A 20,841-nucleotide genomic window follows, 5' to 3' on the forward strand; every position below is an offset into this window, starting at 1 on the left:
AAAGACCAACTCCATATGAAGGAGGCACCAGACCGTGATGTCCTGCCTCTGTCAGCCGTTTTGGCCAGGTTAATAATCCCAGTATGCTTTTGTGGCTAGCACAGCCACTTCCCCCACAGGGACTGTCTATTAGTCGAGTCTGGTTTGCATAGTGTCTAGCTGCTGTCTGAATTCTACTTCACTCCTCAGGATGAGAGTAGAAGTCTAAATGACATAAAAGTCTTGCCAGTTTAGATCATAGGCCTGGGAGAGATAGCAAAACTCCTTAATATAAACAGAAGGATTGACAGAGAAGAAACCCAACCACTTTTCTATCTGAGAGAGTTCTGGAAGAGAGAAGGGAACATGGGCTTTAATAATGCCATCAACTACCCCTACCTCCTAGAGAGGGCAGAGAAAGGCGGGATTATGGTGAGATGTGCTATGAGAGGAGACAGGATTGGGAGGGGCTGGTCCAGTGTGTAGAGGAGGTCCAAGAAGTAGGTTGAGGCAAAGCAGGTGTAGGAAGATGAGGCAGGCATGAGATGAAGGGATGAAGTTGGTTAAGGAGAAAGTTGACCTTGACCTTCCTGTTTGGCTGGGGGGGGGGGAGTAGGTGGGCATAGGTAAGGGGAGGAATGTAGAGAATGTTGCTCCACAGGAGGGTGCTGGTAGTAAGGGTTTGAGTGAGTGGGGAAGGGGTCAGTGCCTCTGGATGCATGGTCATGGTGGAGTTATCAGGGTCCCAATTTCAAGATGGTTGGGAATCTGGAGGCACCATGACCCTGGTGACCAAAACGGGTGCTGCAAGACACTGGCTACTGAGGGAGGGGCGAGAGCAAAGTGCCCAAGAACTGTGGACATATGCAAGTTCTGTCCATTTATTCCCATGGTGGCAAATATTTTTTAGGCCACGGAGGATGGAAAACTCAAGAGTTCCTTCTAGTGGCCATAGTGTTCCATTGTCAAGGTCTTATTGAGGACAAATCTTTTTTTTTAATTTATTTATTTATTTAAGGATTTCTGCCTCCTCCCTGCCACCGCCTCCCATTTCCCTCCCCCTTCCCCGATCAAGTCCCCCTCCCTCATCAGCTCGAAGAGCAATCGGGGTTCCCTGACCTGTGGGAAGCCCAAGGACCGCCCACCTCTATCCTGGTCTAGTAAGGTGAGCATCCAGACTGCCTGGGCTCCCCCAAAGCCAGTACGTGCAGTAGGATCAAAAACCCACTGCCATTGTTCTTGAGTTCTCAGTAGTCCTCATTGTCTGCTATGTTCAGGTAGTCCGGTTTTATCCCATGCTTTTTCAGACCCAGGCCAGCTTAGTGCATAAAGAAATTAGCCATTCAGGACAGATTGTATTGGAAAGTCCCAATTTATAAAGATTTTGTAGGAGGTAGCCCAGGGGCGATAACAGATATGGCTTCGAATTGCAAGATCCCATTTTAAAAGTCTATGCCCAATTGCGGGCTCAAGTCTATCACAGTGCATCCACTGGGATAACTCTTGAGCCAAAATGGAATAGGGATTGTGAAAATTGAATGGTAGGCGTCCATGACCATGCAATTTTCACACCAGCTAAGCCCACCTTAGCCAGTTGGATCAGACTTTCACTGAGCGATCATGACTTCAATGGAAAGCCCAAACATCAACAAATAAAGACACAAATGAACCCCCTACTGTACCAGCAAAGAGCATAAAATGAGAGCTCACCAAGATGAAGCCAATCTAGCTTGTAAGCCAATTTGAGCCTGGAAGAGTACAGGCAATAAGGGCCTTTTCCAACACATGGCCTTGAGCCTGTGTAAAAAACAGCACCCCTGGCAGAATCTCCAAAATGTTAGGAATATTCCTAAAAACAAACCTCTCCACCAACATAAATAATTTAAACCAGACCAAGTTAGGACAAATTAAAAGATATCCTGGTAGCCGGGCGGTGGTGGCGCACACCTTTAATCCCAGCACTTGGGAGGCAGAGGCAGGCTGATCTCTGTGAGTTCGAGACCAGCCTGGTCTACAAGAGCTAGTTCCAGGACAGGCTCCAAAACCACAGAGAAACCCTGTCTCGAAAAACCAAAAAAAAAAAAAAAATATCCTGGTTTAATTGGACATCTGTGCCCTCATTGGCCCAAGGGAGGAAGAGAAAGCAGACACAACCACTGAAGAGGAAGATAAAAGACCCCATGTTTATTCTCTGGGAGAAAGTTTAAGTAACCTGTAGGAGTGGTCTTGAACTTTCCTGGGGAGGGGTCAAGGTTTGGTGAGCTTCCAAAGATTGATGCCAGGGGCTGAAATTACAACCATATTTTTTGCAAGACCAAATGGCCAGTATTTGGAACCTGTTGGACAATAGAGGGAACCTTTGGCCTGTATATCATTTTTAGGACAAAAGTCCTGATTTTTGGTGAACTTGGACACCCGGACCAGATTCCTTACATAATTGCTTTGAAGGACTTTGTAGCACACCCTTGCCCTTGGTTAAAACCCTGTATCTCCACAGTCCCGGCAATGTGGGGGATCCGAGTCTTACTTCTGTGCATCTTGGAAATGTGTGAGTACTGGTGTCTGGTGGACACCACCAATAAGAGATGATATGATCACTGTCTGACAGGGTATATATGATATGGATTGTGAGTCCTATGGAAGAAAAAAATGTAAACCTTTCAGGATAGAATTTGCTGATCAAGGAAAATGGACTCTGATTGAGAAATGGACTATTAATAAAACCTGATGTATTCAAATGTATGATGGCCCTGGGCCTTATCTTGGGCCAGTACCAGGGGCCCTCTTCACTATTAGGTTAGAGGTTCAGACAAACCCCACAGTGGCAATAGGATATAATTCAGTCTTGGTACCTCAGGAGGCTCTAGTCACCAGACCCCCAGGAGGGGGCCAGACAGCAGTAGTCCACTTGGGAACCAACCCTCAGAGCCAAGATTCTTCATATGGTCAACACCCTTTATGAGACTTGGTTTCAAAATCCTTCCAGGTGATAAATGCCTTGAAATCCAATCTGACTAAAGAATGCTGGCTTTATCTGAATACATAACCTCCTTTCTATGTCAGAGTTGCAATAGCTGGTGTTTATACCTCAGTCTTCCCGAAATTCTGCCCTTGGGAAAACCAAGAAAAAAATTTCACTACAACATCTGACAGGTACGGGGACCTGTGTAGTGCCCCCTGGAAGGCAAGCCCCAATGGGTCTAGGTAACCAAACCATCAGCATACAAAATAAAACCTTCTATTCGGCATCTGCTGGATGGTGGACTTGCACGTTGGGACTCAGTCCCTGCATCCATGGGACAGTCCTTCACAGAGGATGAGGATTTTGTGTGATGCTCTAATTGTTTGTCAACATAAAATACTGTACAGAGGCCCAAATGGAACTGACCTTATGTCCTGTTCCTGTCAGGGGAAAACGGACTATAGGAGCAACAGCTATATTGCTCTCTTCCCTGATAGGACTGGCCATTTGTGGAGCTACGAGGGTGGGCACCTCAGACTTAATCCTCCAAGATTACCAGGCCCTACAGTTGGCCATCAATTCAGATCTCAAAAACATAGAACAGTCTATACTCAAGTTAGAGACCTCCTTAGATTCCCTGGATGAGATTGCCTCACAGAATCGAAGAGGTTTGGACCTCCTCTTCATTTGCTGCCTTGGGGGAAGAATGTTGTTTCTAAGTCAATCACTCTGGGGTAATTAGAGATTCAGTTAAGGGATTAATGATAGGGAACAGACTGGCTCATGTGGAAACTGGAAGGTAGGAAAACTTGTTCAACTGGTATCCCTGGTTAATCACTACTCTCAAACCTAATAGGCCCCCTAACCATCTTGCTCCTGCTACTTACTCTTGGTCCCTGTCTCATCAACAGACATTCGCAGGCTTTCATTTGAGAAAGGGTCAATACTGTTCAACTGATGATATTGAGGTCCCAGTATCACCCACTTGAGCTCTGGACAGATAGGATCCATGATTGAGTCCTGTCATTGCTACTTTGTGAAGGGGGAAAAATATAGAGCCCAAGGCAGCTTTTCCAGGCAACTTGGTACAGACCTGTCGAGATGGGTTCTATAGATCATAAGGAAGGTAGACCTGAGTTTCAGTTTGCCCTAGGACAATGTTAACCCTTAGACTCCCTCCTGTTCCCATTTTACCCGAGGACCTTTTCCTTGCCTTAGCAGGAGAAAACATTAACAGCTAGATAAAACTTGTTCTGTTTTTACCCTCAAAATGACTAATGCAGTTTCTTTATTAGCTTTAATTGAAAAATTATTACAGAGTGTTGAGTTCTAGTCTTGTAAAAGCTGCTAACTTATTATAGACTGTTAGGAAATACAAGTTAGTCAGTCATCCTTAAAGTACTGATATAATTAGTTACAAGAATAAGCCTTATTAAGTTCTCTGTATTTGTTTTCAAAGTCAAACTTAAAATAAGTAACTAGAAACAAAGTTTGTCTAATCAGATATGCCTAGGCAGTCCTCATACATCAGAGATCTGCTGAATATGGCATTTAAAATAATGATAAAACTCTTATTGTAGTAGACAGAGACTCTGAGATCCTAGCAATAGCCCAAGGTCTCAAAGAAGTTTATGGGACACCATGATGTCTCCACCTGGATTACAATGATGCTCACCACTGGGCAAGGTGCCTCAGTGCAACACCTGTTGCCAGGACCCAGTCCAGACTGTGGACAAACAGCAGGACATTGGAGAATTAATTGCACCACTTTTGCCTAAAAAAAATAAGGTCAGTTTTTTCCATGTCCCTCTTCCCCAGGAAAAAATTTTATCTTATGGGAATAGCTAAGACTGTAAGACTGCTGTTCTGGATATTTCTGCCTCCAATGCTATGGAGACCTGGGTATGACTAACTGTATATAGACTCTTGTCCCTGTCATTTTTAACAGATTCAGTAACTACTTGATTTGTACTCAGATATACTTTATTTATCCTTCTGAGATCTCTGATAGTATTGATGGCTAGGGAAGTTATAATGTCAATTTAGCAGCAAAAGGTATCCAGATCCTTCCAGAAAGCTATAGCCAGCTTGGTAGTGCATTCTAAACTAGGATTCCTAAAAAATGTTTTAATGTTTGAGAACATAAAGGTTCATAAGCTTTGAGGATCTAAAAAATGACTCAAAATTTAAATACAGGGTAAGATGTTGAAAATATTTCTGATTCCCACCCCCCCCCTATAGTATAGTTCTAATAAGCTGATAGAACAATGACCAGTTACTGTTTGGGTCAAAAGTTTAAGATTTTAGATTTATTCTCATTGCCATTAAAAATTAACTAAAAGGTGTTTCTCATCAAGCCAAAGGCATCTCTTCCCAAACCATACATGTATCTATGGACAGCAGAAAAATATACTTGCTTCTAACCAAAATCTGTAGTTTTTGCCATAACTCAAAGGTATGAGTCTATTCTTTCTGTTTACAGATACTTGTTATCTACAATTTTTCTACAATATGGATTTCAATAATGTATTATTTTTCTTTAAGTACATAAATTTTAATTTCTGTTCCTAGTTTAAACTTATCTCCAATGGGCTTCCAGTTGGCTGGAAGATGCATCTAAGCATCGGTTGCTGACAACAACCTGCTCTGATTGGTGGTGAGCCCTGAACTTTCTGAAAGCTGATGTGGACTAGTCCAGCTGATACAAACATTCCCTGTCCCTTTCAACAGAGTCTGATGAGCGCCACATTGCCTGAATTCCCTCCCTACCTTTGGCTAGCCTTTCAACCTGCTGGGACCCTGATAACCATGCCCCATGTCAGTTTGAAGTAGTTGCAGAAATTAACATATAATCCCATGCTCCCTGATCAAAAAAGGTTGAAAGGCTGAGACAAGGGGGAACTCCCTGGCATAGGGAACAAAACAACTACCTATAGTGTTGACTGATATGCCCGAAAAGTAGGCCCAAGTTGTCAATTAACAGATTTATTAACATAAGTAGTTCTTAGATCCCAATAATTCTTCCTTAAAAGCATGGAACAAATAAGCAGCCTTCTCAAAACAGTTTCTGTACACAGTTGACTGCTTACTAAGAGACTATATTGTCAGTTAGCCTGGGTTACATGATTTATCTGATGTATACATAAGGAAAACTTGAAGCTTCCTAGTAACACCCTAAATTTGACACTGTAAAACTCTAAATTTTCAGGATTGGGTCCTGTCATTGGTGCTTGTGATGGGGGAAAAGTAGGAACCAACCATGATAAGCTAAATAGAAACAGCCCACCCAAAGGAAGTTCTTTGCTTCTAACCATTATCACTGGTAAGACTCAGCCATCGATAAGTTTAATGGAGGCCTGAGTTTCAGTAGTTTACTTTGAAGTAATACCCAGTTTAAGGGAGAACCACAGACTGAGATTACCTGAGCACCACTCAGGAACACACCATCCAAAGGAAATGCCTAATGTTCCAACCATTGTAGAGATGATCACCTGCCAGCACACATTTATCAGGACACCCCTAGACAAATGTCAGCCAATCAGGCATCATGAACCTTAGAAATCTCCCCCCCCTCCACCACCTTTACTGCTATAAAAATCCAACTCTAGCTGAGCTCAGGGCTCTACGTTTATTCCAAAATGTTGGACTCACAGAAGGATCGAGTTTGCAAACTTGCAGAAAATAAAGGCCCTTTGCTTTTACATGCAGGGCACTGTCTCCTTGTTGGTTTTAGGGGGACTCTATGGATCTGGGCACAACGCCAAGCAGTGTTGTAATAATACAGTTTCTGTGTGGTTATTTTGGGTCTTGGCAGCCAGTAAACAAGCAAGCAGCCTCTAACTAGAGGAAATGTCACTCTTTTTAGAGCCTTGAGAATAAGGGAAAAATTTCAAGCAAATTTAAACAAAATGTAAATGAGACTACAACATGAGAACTGTTGTGCATGTAACTAAAGATCTTTATTATATAAAGTTTAAATAAATTATCAAATTCTCATAATCTTATATGATAAACTCTCAGGTCTTATTTTTGTGCCTAAAACTGAATCACATCCAAACTGAATTTATAAGTGGAGTTTTATGTATACGATATAGTCTTTAAAGAAACAGAGTACAGACAATCATGGATTAAAGATAATAAGTATTAAACTTGTAGAAAAAGTAATAGAGTAAAAATAATAAGCCATGTAAAGATGGAAAATTCACAGAGAGTCTAAATTATTTATATTATTGTGCTTTTGTGCTTTTTTTTTTTTTTTTTTTTTTTGCCTGTGAAGAAGATAAATACAGAGAGACATTTCATTGTGTGGGCTGCTAAATTAAGCCAGCATATATGTTCTAAAGATATCATGACTTCAAAATTTGGGTCTAAGGATTTGTTGCTTTGGAAAAGAGGTTCTGTTTTTTTTTTTTGTTTGTTTGTTTGTTTGTTTGTTTCCACAGAAGAGGAGACCCTGTGAAATCCTAATAGACTAATGTGGTTTGATGAACCAAAACCCCTTGAAAAGTCCCTGTAATTATCGTCAAAAATTACTTCGCCCACCAAAAAGCAGGAAGGAGTTTGGAGAGAACTATATCCAAATTCTCTAAATGATTCTTTATAAATGTTTGTTTACATTTAAAGGTTTGTAAGATGTAATTATCTTTAAAGAAAAAAAGAGAAAAATAAAATTAGTAAAAAACCCAACCTTGGCATCATTTTTGGGTAGAGCTAAGATCAATTCCCTCCTCCTGATGTTTCCCATCCTGACTTATAATGATTCTATTAGGCTGATTCTCGTGTCACCTCTTTAGCCTAACCTATCTCAGGAATGCCCCACTCACCAGTTCCAAGATTCTAATGCTAAGCAGGTAGAGAAATCTTGGGTGTCAGTACCCAATGGTCCCATGTGTGTCTCATGTTTCCGATTGAGAATCACAGAAAGTGTGCAGGGTTTTCTTGTTAACTCAGGGCTAGAGGACTGCTGACTCATAGACAACTGTTAAGAGTCATTCTCTGGTCTGGAAACACCACCTACCCCAAGTCTGAAATGTTTGTAAAATGGAAATCATCATCTTCAAACACCAACCACAGACTTCCAATAAACCAGTTTTCTATCAAATTATCTTATTTAAAAGAAATAAAGTATCTTTTGAGGAGAAAATGTTATATTTATTTTAATTCACAATGAAAATCAAATCCCTTTTCTTAAAGACCATTAGCTGGAGCCTCAGCTGAACATGACTGTTACCAAGCAGCCTAGGTTGACGGCAAATGAGGCATCCACCAAACCGCATCCAAATCAAATCACCAACATCACTGTCCACAAACAGTAATTTCAGGCAGTCATGACTAGGTCCCCATGTTAATATTCCTCAGAATATGGATATTCAGGGTGGTCAGCAAAACTAAAAGAAATAAAAGCAAACACACACTATTTGATCTATTTCTACAATGTAAATTGTTACATCTAGGAAGGCACCATCATGGTGCTCTCATTTTGTTCCTAGATCAGTTGCTAAAAGTGATATACTTAAAATCATTTACAAACATGTATAAGAAATGTTTTTAAAATATAAATACATGCACTTTTCTTAATGTATGTCCAGTTGCCTAGGACCAAACACACAAAGACCTGTGATCATAAATATTCATCTTCCTCAGCTTCATCTATGTATCGAATCAATGAAGAGTCAAAAATCCTTTACAACTTCAGTCTCCAAAGAAAGAGAAAAGTATAAGTCATCTTTAGTCAAAGGTAACTCTACACATTGATGAACGCAAAAATACCTTAATGTACCTTAAAATATCATTTATGCCTACTACCTTCACTACTATTTAATTAATAGTAGTGCATTAATTATTTACTCATTGTTCATTCTGTAAAAAGTAATGTATTAAACTCAATTAGGAAAAGAATGTCCTCCATAAAATGGGCATCCATGTCTAAGGAGATAACTGTATAATTTGTAGAACTCTACATAAAAATAACAATCCAAAATATGCATTGATAAAAATCATTACTTGCTAAAGTGTGGCAAGAATTATTCATTACTTACAACAATGACTCATCACCAAGTTATATTTCTCCTTTGTCTTCATTCTGTTCTTTACTAACAGAAATCTTAAGAATAATATATATATACCAATTTTACATAGCATTGTAGATTTTCTAATCCTCATTCAAACATAATTATATTTATTTCTATTGAGAATTAAAATTATAACAAGCAGAAAATATAGATAGATGACAAACAGGCATGCAGATAGATAAAAAACAAAAAGATAGATCAATAGATGAATATATACATTTATATATACATGCAGGTTTCATTTATAATACAGCCTATATACAGTATTAAATTTTGTAACCATAGATCATAAAGGGAAACTAAAGATCTTTTGGTAGCTATTAATTCTCAAATATAATAGTGTTTTTTCCTGAAGATTCTTTTCTTACTTTAGACTATGACTATCAAAACCTTCTCTTTGTTTTAGAATGACACATCCACATTTTCAAATACTCAGAAATAAGTACTGTACTAACTATGTCCATGGAAAAACTTGCTACAGATGAATAGGACATTAGGTTTCTGGACCATCATGAATGGAAAAGCAGGGGAGAGACTTGGACTTGAAACAAACTGAGGTGAGGTGTTTACTTACCACTTAGTTGGAAGATATCGAACATTTCTGTTCAGGCCATCTAGGGTTTTCATATCCTCAAGAGACAACTGGAATTCAAAAACCTTTCAGAAAAACACAAAGGTTTTAATATTTGAATGAATCAGACTTTTGTCTGAAAAGCAATGTCAGTAGAACACATCTCTGAAAACAATGGACTTTGGATACTAAAACATTCATGATTAATAAATTCCAAGTAAAAATGAAGAAAAATTGTTTGAGATATATTAAAATTACATAAAGCCTTAAACAAGAACAATCACAAATGCAGTTTGAGGGGGGAAAACAGTTGACATACATAGTTTTCAAGAAATCTAGAGCAAAATTTCAAAAAGTAAAAAATTGCTCTTTTCAGCATTTTGTAAGTCAAAATTTACCTAAATTCTAATTATAACATGTTCATGTAAGGACAAAAGAGTTGACTTAAAAAAGAATCTTATTTTAATTAGAGACATTTTAACTTCAAAATGATTTTTCACTAATAGTTCACATCTTAAACACATGCAGGGCTTAAGTCCTTTGGTGCCTTAAAAATATGGAGACAGATAAAGGTGGAGGGAAGGACAAGAAAATTTGTCAGCAGTTTAAGAACTGCTAAAACCAGCAAGACACAAAATTAGAGTAGTGAGAGAAAATAATGAAACAGAGAAAAGAACTCAAAAATGCAATTACTCTGAATAAATCACTTAAAATTACATATATCTTTCTGGATCCATATTTTACAACTTATAAAAACTACATTTTGAGAACAATTTGGGGGGTAATAAGACAAAGCTTTAGTAAAATAATAAGGGAAACTCTTGCCTGACAAGTGAAAAGATGTGATGGTCAACCACATAGTGAAAGTATAAGACTGAAAAAGGTCCCTCCTTTTCATAAAGTAATAAGAAGAGAATGAAAACAAGCAAAATTTAGGAGAAGGCAATTCAGCAAACTCTTCTGAATCTGCCTAACAATCACTATTGATACTGTGCAAATACAGCAAACATATAACCCATACTTTTTGAGAAAATATACCATCTTTTTATTACCTAGATTTACAAGTTATTGCATTTTCATAGTTCTACACTTGAACTACCAGTGTTCATTTATGTGTGTGCACGTATGTTGCTTTTAAATAATCCATATATATCATTTTCAAATTATCACATATATCATATTATAGCATATATATATATATTTATATAAGATAAATACTACATATACTTAATATATGATTTACCATATATTTATGAAACATATATCTATCATATATATAAATTTAACACATCATTAACCACTCACCCCTGATCACTTCTGCAGGCATTTATTATAAAAACTGGGCTTATTCTTCTCCAGGACCATTTCTAGGAACACCAGCAAAGCTTGCCTACAACAGTGAGACAGTTGTAGTTGCCTGCCAGGCTTAAGTATCAGAAGTGCCTTTGGTTCAATTGCTGTGCTCTGGTTTTAATACCAATTTTTTAAATTAAATTTATTCATTTCCTTTACATCTCTAGGACAGTTTCCCCTCCCCGTGTTCCCTGCATCTCCTCTGTTTCTGTTCAGAAAGAGGCAGGCCTCTGATGGGTATCAAGAAAGCATGGCATATCAAGTTTAGGAAAGACTAATATCCCCTTGTATTGGGGCTAGGCAAGACAATGTGCTCACTTACATGTAGATATTAGCTGTAAAGTAAAGGATAACCATGCTACAATTCACAGACCCACATAGGCTACATAACAAGGAGGGGTCCAAGGAGGGATGCATGAATTTCCTGGGGAAGGGAAAAATGAAGAGATCTCACTGGAGTTGGCTGGAGATGGGCAAATGAAGAACCTGGTTTGGGGTGGATAGTGGGGAAGAGTGTTGAAAGAGATGACTTGAAAGGGCACATTTTGGAGCCAGGCAGAAACCTGATGTAAGGGAAACTCACAGGAATCTAGAATTAGAATACCTGAGCATACAATGAATTAAAAATTAAACCATAGAAAAGTCTAGAATCAAAATTGCTCAGTCCAGATCCCTCATTTCAAAATATAAAGAAGAGGTCTATGTAAAAGGGATATATAGTGCTTGGCTGACAAGGCAAAGCAAACTCTACATCATCTCCAACACTAAATCTATCAAGTTGATACTGCTGTTTATGTCATAGACAAAACATTTCTCGATGCACCTGAAAGTTCACATGCATAAGAAATGCTGGAAATATAGGCTTGATCTCAAAAAAGTAAACGGATATTTGAAGGAAACAAGCATATGGAAGATACTAAGTAACAGCCCTAAGGAGCAGAGTTCATCACCTGCAAATTCTCTTTTATCTCATTTTCTTTGAAACTCTGGACCACAGGCACAACCCCACGCTGAATCAGGTATCGCAGAGCAATCAGGGCGGGGCTTCGCTTGTTCTTTTTGGCCACATCACAAAGAATTGAATCATTCAAGAGAACTGGAGAATTCTGATCCACCCTAGTAAGAAAGTAGAAATGAGCCCCCGAGGTCAAGGTTTTGGTTTTGTTATGGTGCTTCAACACACAGTAGAGGACTCCTTCTAGAATGGACATGATGGTTACAGATAAATGTCACCTGGACAAAGTCCAGAATCATCTGAAACATGGGCTTCTAGAATGACTGTGAGAGATTATCTTATTTTGAAAATTGATGTGGGAATACCCATTTTAATTATTGGTGTGACCACTTGCCCAGATCCTGGACTGTATAAATGGAGAAAATGATCAGATCATTAGTTTCATTTGTCAATCTCTGCTTCTGGATTGCAATGTGAAGAGACCACCTGCTTTCATCTCCTGACTCCCTGACTTCCTGCTCTTATGCTTTGCACCCTAGAATTGTGATCAGCCCTTTCTACCTGAGGTAGTTCTTGTCTGAGTATTTTATCAGAGCAACAACAACAACAAAAAAAAAAGAAATTAAAATGCAAGGGCTGTGTAGAAGTCCCTGGGCCACAAACTTCTGTTTCACATGGTTCTTCTAATGTTGCCTCTCTCCCTGAGAACTGAGTGTCATGATGCTAAATGACAGTCTTGCTTCATGCATACTCTTCATCTTCTTACCATTCTTTATATCGTTGGGTTCCCAGGGCACCATAAGCAACCAGAACAATGTCTTTTGATTTGCAGTAATCCAGTAGCTTACTCTGGTTTAAATAAAGATGACATTCAACCTGTGAAAGAATATGAGAGAAAGACATCAGATTATATCAAATGCTCATATTATGACAAACTAAAACTTAAAGCCAATAAAGTAGACAAAGAAAATCATATGCAATATCACATTTGAATTTAAAAGATCAAACAGTTGCATTTATTCTTGAAGGACAAAAGAATTTATTTTGAGGGATTCTGTTAATATCATTTTCTTGGCAAGATTTTATTTCAAAATCATACTTAATGGTCAGCAAGGTAGTAAAGTAAGTAAAGATACCAGCTGCTAAACTTAATAAAATCATGAGGAAGGAATGTAATAGGATGGTGAGAAGCATTTAAACTTTATATAAGTCCTGACCATTTGGCTGTTGTTTTTTTTTAATTTCATCTCAGTCTTTCAAGAAAGTATCCCAAGCTCACCCATTATTCTTAGGTGGGGTAGAAGATTAATTTTCCCTGGGCTTAACTTCTGCCTGTTAGACCAACTCAGAACTTATACATTCTCACAAATACTTTAATAGTCCCAGGTTAAAATTAGAATCCCCCATGTCTTTTGAAACAATGGTACTGTTCTCAGAATCTTCTTTTCCACAGTATGAAAATCACTTGGGCAGAGGGAAAATAAACAAGTGTTAGTAGTACAAGTGAGCAAAAGCATGAAAGATGAGGAGAGAACAAGAATCTTTACCTGATTGCAGACAGGCTTGTATTTAAGTCCTGGCTTATTCAGGATTCTCTCTAACTGCTTGTGGTTAAAGTTGGACACCCCAATAGACTTGACCAATCCTGCATCCTTACACTTCTCCAATGCCTGGTGATGAGAAAGGGGTTATGAAATGTCATACTTGTAAACTGACTACATCAATATAAAGAGAAGTTATAGCAATTACAAAGAAAACTGTCTAGAGCTAGACATATAATTCAATATTAGAGCACTTGCCAGTGTGCACAATGTCCTAAGTTTGATAAGAGACATTAAAATAAAAAAAGGTGTGAAGGGGTACATTGCCCAGATGATCACAGGACTTAAATATGAAGAAGATAAAGGTGATAATGAAGAATAAAGTATCAGCCAAATAGAAATTTATAGGATTTCTCTTAAAATTGAGTATGATATACTACATATGATAAGTATGCATATAAATAAATTTCTATACTTATGGGAAAATAGACTGATTCACCCTCCCTCTGCTTGGTTTATTTTTCCTTTGAAAAGTACTCACCTCCCACGTGGCACAAAAATCCACTGTGTCCAATAATAATTTCCCTTGTTCGTCTACTGGGAAATCATTATCCCCTGGCTGGAAGAGAAATGCTTGTTAAGAAAATCTCACAAAACAGGTCTCACCAATAGTAATGTTTTTAAGAATATCTTGAAGGAGATGGAGAGATAGATCAGTGATTAAGCAATGGTTTCTTGTTGTAAAATGTTATTTTAAAGTGTGTTACGTTTGTTTATGCTGTGGAACATTTGTTTAATAATGTATTGCATTCTTTTGTCTTGTAATTTTTGTTTACTGCTTCTTTCAGGAAAAAAGGAAAATGTTTCATACTCACTGAGAAGCCCAGTCATTGCATGGCCTTGAATGCCAGCAAGAATTTATATCAATCCTATCCCAGAATAAATAATAAATATGAATGCCTGTGGGCACAAGGGCAGGCATGTGAGCAAAGAATGGCCAATCAGGACAGTGTACAAGATTGATTGTGATAAGAAAAGATAAAGAGAAGCCCACTGAGACAGTGTGCCTGAGCTAATGAGAGCTCACCAAATCCAGCTGGACTGGGACTGAATGAGCATGGGCTCAAACTGGTCCCTCTAAATGTGGTTGACAATTGGGGCAGAATGAGAAGCCAATGAGAATGGCACTGGGATTTGTCCCTACTGCATGTACTGGCTTTTTGGGATTCTATTCTACTTGGATGCATACCTTCCTAAGCCTGAATGGAGGGGTGATGGCCTTGGACTTCCCACAGGGCAGGGTACCCTGCCCTCTCTCTGAGAAGTCATAAAGAGTCAATGACCCTGAAGCTGAAACTCTCTTAGGACCACGCTTGCCACCAAGGGAGAAAATTGGGATAAGACCCAAGCAAACATCCAGTAATACAAATAAATGTTAAAGATGTGTAAATACAAGATTTTCTGGAAGTTAATTCTAATCTGTGATTCTGACCATTTCTTGGATACCTCATTTCACAATCTAGTAAGCCCTTTGTGGAACCTACTCAGAAGTTTAGTAACAAAAAGTTATAAGAAATTATAATGGAAAATTGTCTCAACCATCCATAAAAATGATATCCATGCCCCATGAAAAAAATATGTACACTTGACAATACAATCACCTACCTTCAATGGTACTGGGTAATGTATAAGGTAAAGATCAACATAGTCCAGTTGCAGTCTTTCCAGTGATTTTTCCAAACTAGGTTGAACAAGTTCTGGTCGAAGGCAAGTACCCCAAAGCTGCAGAAGTTGAGGATGAGAAATTGTGATTAATTAATTCATTGCCCAAACATGAATACCTGTTTATCCTAATACTACAATATTTTTTGTACTTGAAGGAAAGTCATAATCATTACCTTTAATCCAGAATTTACTTAACTCATACTTAACAATGTGAAGTTGCTTATATATTCTTTGTAATTGTTAACTCATTGAACAATGAAAGGATATTACTCAAGAAATAAAAACATACCATTAATAACATTCAAAAACTGAATTATTTTTCATAGAGATTATAATTGAAAATTACTTTCTCTAACCCATTTACACAACAGACACCTTTAACCAACTTCTGATCAAGTAATTTAATTTTCCCTTCCTTATATTTTAATGATTTGCACACTTGCATGCTATAAAAACTCTACCTTTGTAGTGATGAACATGTCTTCTCTCTTTACAACGCCAGCTTTAATCTTGCTTTGAATGGCCTGCCCTACTTCCTCTTCCACGTGATATGCAAAAGCAGTATCAATATGGCGGTACCCAACACCTATAGCTAGGTTGGTGGCCTCCAGTGACTTGCTATTAGGAACCTAGAGGAACAACCCAAAGAGGTATTTAGAGATGCACATTCAGAAAGCTAACTCAGAGTGAGCCTAGATGGGAGTTTACCAGACCAGAAAGAATTTGGTCTTTCAAAGTCACCCTTAGATTACTAGGCAAGAGCCTAGTCCCCTGATCCTTGAATTCCCACTTTTTATTTTATAAAACATAAGGAATTCTACAGAAATATTGTACATGTCACAGAAAACTAAGACTCTTCATAGAGTCATTGTTTGCCTATATTTTGCCCCCCATTGGAGACAATGAGCCAAGATCTACTTTCTTGGGGTATTTCCTGATTAATAGCAAGACTTTCACAATCAAAAAAATCTCGTTATACCCATGCAATCATGGCTCTTACTGGCATTTATCAATGCCAAGCTCATACTGGGTTCAAATGTTTGCTTGGAAGTCACACTCAATTTATACTGTGAGGTTACTAAGCAAAATAAACAAAAAGAAGTCTTCTTGGGACAAGCAAAATTACACAGACAATCTTCCTTGACTCCAGCTAAGACACTGTCACATAATCATGAGACAGCAAAGATCTCAGATACCACACAACACCAAGTTAGTAATAGGGATTTGAACAGAGAACAGTATCTTATGTTGGTCTTTGTGTATATCCATTTTCTTTGTCTGCGAGAACTAAATACAGGCAGAGAAAAAAAACCCTACTCTAGGAATATATTCTCCTTAAAATAAATTATGAACATCATATTGGAGATTATTCATTTGGTGTGTCAGCCCTTTCAACCAAAGATAACTTGCTTAACAAAGATATGATTGAAATTAAATCTAAGAGTATTGCCTTGACTGTGAGATTTGGATAAAGATATGACAGTTCTTTATTAAAGAATTTAATGTGTAAACTGGGAAGATGTCTCATTCAATAAAGTGTTTGCTAATAAGTCTCAGGATCTTAGTTCAGACCCCAGCCATCAAGTAAAAGGGGAGTATGGCACAGTGGCACACACGTGTAGACCCAGTGCTTGGGGAAACAAAGTCAGGGTGATCCGTGGAGCTCACTGGACTGCAAGTCAAGCTGAATCCCTGAGTTCCAGATACAGTGGGACACCCTACCTCACAAAAATAAAGTGAGAGCAGTTTAGTCAGACTTTTACCTCTGGCATAAACACACATGTGCACAAAAGCACAAACATATGTAGTCATACAACACATGCAAAGGGGTTGAGAAGAAAGGCAGACTACATTTTTTTTTATTATTTTAACAATTTCTACAGTTATCTTTCACAATAAACCACAGTAACTGAAATTCTGCCTGGTACCACTTTCTCTGGTACCAGCTCTGACAGAGTTAAAAACAAAGTCACTCTATGAGTTACCAGCACTGAAGTTTTATCAGGACCCTTGACTTGTTGCTGTCTTTCTTTCTTCTTTTGCCACCTTGAAAAGTAACTAATCCTGTATATATCCAGAATCATCTAGGTAAATATAAATAAATCTAATAGGAATAAACTGGGTGAATTTGAAGTTAAGGGAAATGAGTTTTTGTCACAGAATTTAAAAGTTTCAGGAAGTTTACAAACAAGAAATTCCCTTTAGGTTAAGAAACAGTACACCTTGATAGTTTCAGTTCTGGAGACCACCATGCTCTAAACCCAACATGCATTAATAAAGACCAGTAATTCACACTTATGGTTACCAGGTCCTCTTTCCCCCAAAAATAAGGATATATTATAAGTTTCAGTAAGTTTCCTATAGTTCAGAATTTGTACATGGGGGACCTTACTTAGCTCTAGTACAGCATTCACTGTGTGGTGCAGAAGGCTACTCCAAAACAAAACTGAAGTAGCCCTCAAATACTTGTATCATGCACAAGTATTACAGCGAGGCACCCTGAGTTACCACACTGATTTCCAAGGATCTTGCATTCTTGAAAGAAAATAACATGCTGTGGATTGTAGACATGAACAGAGAAGTCCCTCTCACTGCAACCAATAACACTGATAGGCAATCTGGTGACTTTCTTCTCTTCTTTCAAGTCAAGAAACAGACATAGGAAAAGCACAGTGCCCAGAATTGTTAAGTCATGGATATATCCCATTAAGCTTGGAGTTTATAGCCTGAAGATTCATTTCAAGTTCACTCTTAGAGTTGACATGCCCCAAACCAGAACAGTAAACTCACAGGCAGGTCTGGGCCTGAAAAGCAAATGCAAGAAAAAAGACTCGGCCACATTCTGCTAAGACCAGAGAGCCTAGTCTCCAGCAAGAATAACCAGAGATCATAAACAATCTTTCTCTCTATTCCTGAAGTCCAAGATTGAGTTATAGTAAATGTCCCAATGCCTCTGAGGCTTGTGCCCTGTAGCTCTATCATATACAACACTAACACCCATGATCAAAAAAAAAATATTTGAAGAGTTAAACTTTCTCTTTTTTCTCCTGCATGGCTCCTGGCTTACCAGGAGCAGGGCAAGCATGAATAAAGACACTATTCTGACAGAATCATGACTCAGCCTATCTAGGGAAACAGATTAGTCTCCTACCCACAGCCACCAATTGCAGCCACTGCTCCAACCTCTATTTAACAGGAATAATAAACAAGTGTGGTCTCAATGAAACACTGATTTATGTCAAGCCTAACTATTTGCCTTCTTGTACATAGAATAGCTCTGGCCTGGAAATACTTAGAATCTTACCTCTTGGGATTTACAGGTTCCAAAACCCAGGGCATGAATGAAGTGGCCATCGTTTAGTTTGACAAACTGCTGCTTGGAACTCATGGTCTGTCACTCCTCTGCCTAGGCACGTCCTGAATCTTCTGATGCCTTGAAGGGGAAGTTGGTAATCATCATATATCAGCTTCCTATATAATGGCTAACAAGTGGCACTCCCATTCTGGTGGTTAACCGTTCCTACTTAGTGGCTAATGTTTAAATCTTTCTACACCCTAGCTAATGACGATTAATGGTGCTACTACTGTTAGGCTAATGGTTAAACAATATTGCTCTATACCTACTTTGTAATATTTGTATTACCTGTCTAATGGTCAGCCAACAGAAAGAAGTCAGTAAAGTTAAATTATTACATACCATGTAAGAAAGGAAGCCATGCATTTTCATATGAAGGATGAATTTTAAACAAATTACTATATACTGATAAAGTATTTGTTTCCTGTAATGGTCTCTTTATTATTGCATACATTATATTTGAGGAGAAGAGATTGATTGAATAATTATACTACTTCAGACATTTATTTTCATTTGGTCATTATGAAGCCTCTACTTGGCCATGTATTATTGGAAATAATTAGCTGACACTCAACATAGAAACATATTCAAAGAACAAAGAAGCCACAATTGGACATGTAAAAAAAATAATACTCCACATTAAATTTAATTAATAATTAAAATATAAAAGGTTAGTCTTTCTGAAATTTTTTCCTGTATTTTTCCGTTATTATTGTCTCAAATACAATCCTGAAATGCATAAAGGGGACAACACAGAATAGTGCATCGTGGTTGATAAACCATTGACAACTGCTGGGTATTATTTTATAACAAGCAAAGGGACTCAGACATTTCTATAGAACTTGTTTGTTAGGTAATTTTGAAATATTTGTGCATATGTGCTAGGTGTGTGTTGCCAGGTACTATTTGTTTATTTTCAGCCGCTCCAATCCAAAATAATCCCATAGAAACTATATTATTTGCAATACTGTTTGGAAAATAATTTAAGCCTATTTATAGCTAGCTTTTATTTCCTAAAATAACCCCATCTCCATTAATTTGTGCAACACCATGAGGTCATGGCCTACTGGCAATTTTCTGTGCTCTCCAACAAAGGCTCTGGTTACATGGCTTCTCATTGACTCCACCTTCTTTCTCTATGTATCTTTTCCAAACTGGCTCAGAAAATGGTTGTAAGATGACCCATTAGATATAATTCCAACCAGTTTTATCATGAAAAAAAGATGATCATTAACAATTACAGTATTAACACATGGGTCCATAACTGGTTAATGTTTTTTGGAATGTAATTTGGTTTTCATTGACTCAACAGCTTAACATCCACGCAGAAGTGAATATGTATCTTTTTCTTTCTGTGTGTGCCTCCCTCCCTCTTTCCTTCTCTGTAATTTATTTATTTTTCTTTCAATACAAAAATCCACTCAGTGTCTCAGGCTAAATTTCTAACAACTTCCTGTCCTCTTTCAGACCTTATCTCAACGGAATATTTGACCATATCCTTGCTTTAGTCATTATTCAAAGCCCTTTGTGTTCATAGAACTTGTCATGTCTCCCACGGAAAAAAATGGTATTTAGCATCAAAGATCTAGCCCATGAGGTTACTGAATCTCAAGAATGTTATTTTATTTTAACTTCCCAAGAGAGATATCAAATTTATTTGAAAATATCATGACATGGTATTGGAACTCTCAATTTAAATTTCATGCTAATATTGACTATTTTATTCAGCTTCCTTCCCTTTAATATTTCTTTGATATGAATAAGTGATTTTAAATTATTTTATACCTTCCTATTCTGTTTACAGGTCAAATGTCATCCTTATTATAACCAGAGCAAGCTGCTGGATTACTGCAAGATAAACAACATCATTCTGGTTGCCTATGGTGCTCTGGGAACTCAGAGACATAAAAATTGGTAATAAGAATGGCAGAAGTTATCTCTAAGTCACAACTCTTCATTCTACAACAGTCAAGTTTCTGGAATTCACTCTCATTCAAGGTGGGGTTATATATCTTTAGAGTTTTCAATTGTACAAAAAGTTTAGTAAATTAAGCAGTACATCTCTTACATAAATTTTCAGTCTTTAAATAGTTGCATTTTAGTATTTCTCTATAAGACTATTTCAGAATAACACCAATCAGTTATGAACCCATGTGTTAAAACTGTATTAGTTACCTCCATTAATTCTCTTATTTCTCTGTTAGGTTTCTGTCTGATTGACCTGTCTATTGGTGAGAGAGTGTGTTGAAGTCTCCTACTATTAGTGTGTGTGGTTTGATGTCTGCCTTGAGTTCTAGTAATGTTTCTTTTTTTTTTATTGAGAAAAGGA

At 37.8% G+C, this 20,841-nt stretch overlaps 1 protein-coding gene across 3 annotated transcripts; it reads right to left on the reverse strand.

The window, feature by feature from the left end:
• Positions 1-8,230: 8,230 nt before the first annotated feature.
• LOC121432601 (aldo-keto reductase family 1 member C13-like) lies at positions 8,231-18,545 on the reverse strand. 3 transcript variants are annotated; one of them, XM_041630668.1, is made up of 9 exons: positions 18,462-18,545; positions 15,619-15,786; positions 15,098-15,214; positions 13,974-14,051; positions 13,439-13,561; positions 12,658-12,767; positions 11,887-12,052; positions 9,587-9,669; positions 8,231-8,328 (listed from the first exon to the last, which is right to left on the reverse strand). In XM_041630668.1, exons 1-9 carry the CDS (start codon positions 18,543-18,545, stop codon positions 8,286-8,288), a joined length of 972 nt encoding a protein of 323 aa, XP_041486602.1. In that variant the 3' UTR covers positions 8,231-8,285. The 3 variants fall into 3 exon arrangements, with proteins under 3 accessions (XP_041486602.1, XP_041486603.1, XP_041486604.1); XM_041630669.1 differs by having other exon boundaries at positions 13,974-14,047; positions 15,094-15,214; XM_041630670.1 differs by having other exon boundaries at positions 8,286-8,328; positions 9,590-9,669.
• Positions 18,546-20,841: the final 2,296 nt, after the last annotated feature.

This window comes from Microtus oregoni, unplaced genomic scaffold (assembly GCF_018167655.1).
Source record: "Microtus oregoni isolate MIOR12 unplaced genomic scaffold, Mior012 000035F_ref0000213, whole genome shotgun sequence".
Lineage (NCBI taxonomy): Eukaryota > Metazoa > Chordata > Mammalia > Rodentia > Cricetidae > Microtus > Microtus oregoni.

Bases quoted from the DNA above. Each gene is read 5' to 3' on its own strand.
- LOC121432601 (XM_041630668.1), bottom strand. From the start codon at position 18,545: ATGAGTTCCAAGCAGCAGTTTGTCAAACTAAACGATGGCCACTTCATT. The intron at 15,215-15,618 runs GTAGAGTTTTTA...CAACTTCTGCAG, and splicing joins ACATGTTCATCACTACAAAG to CTTTGGGGTACTTGCCTTCG. The intron at 13,562-13,973 runs GTGAGTACTTTT...TCTCATCACCAG, and splicing joins ATTTTTGTGCCACGTGGGAG to GCATTGGAGAAGTGTAAGGA.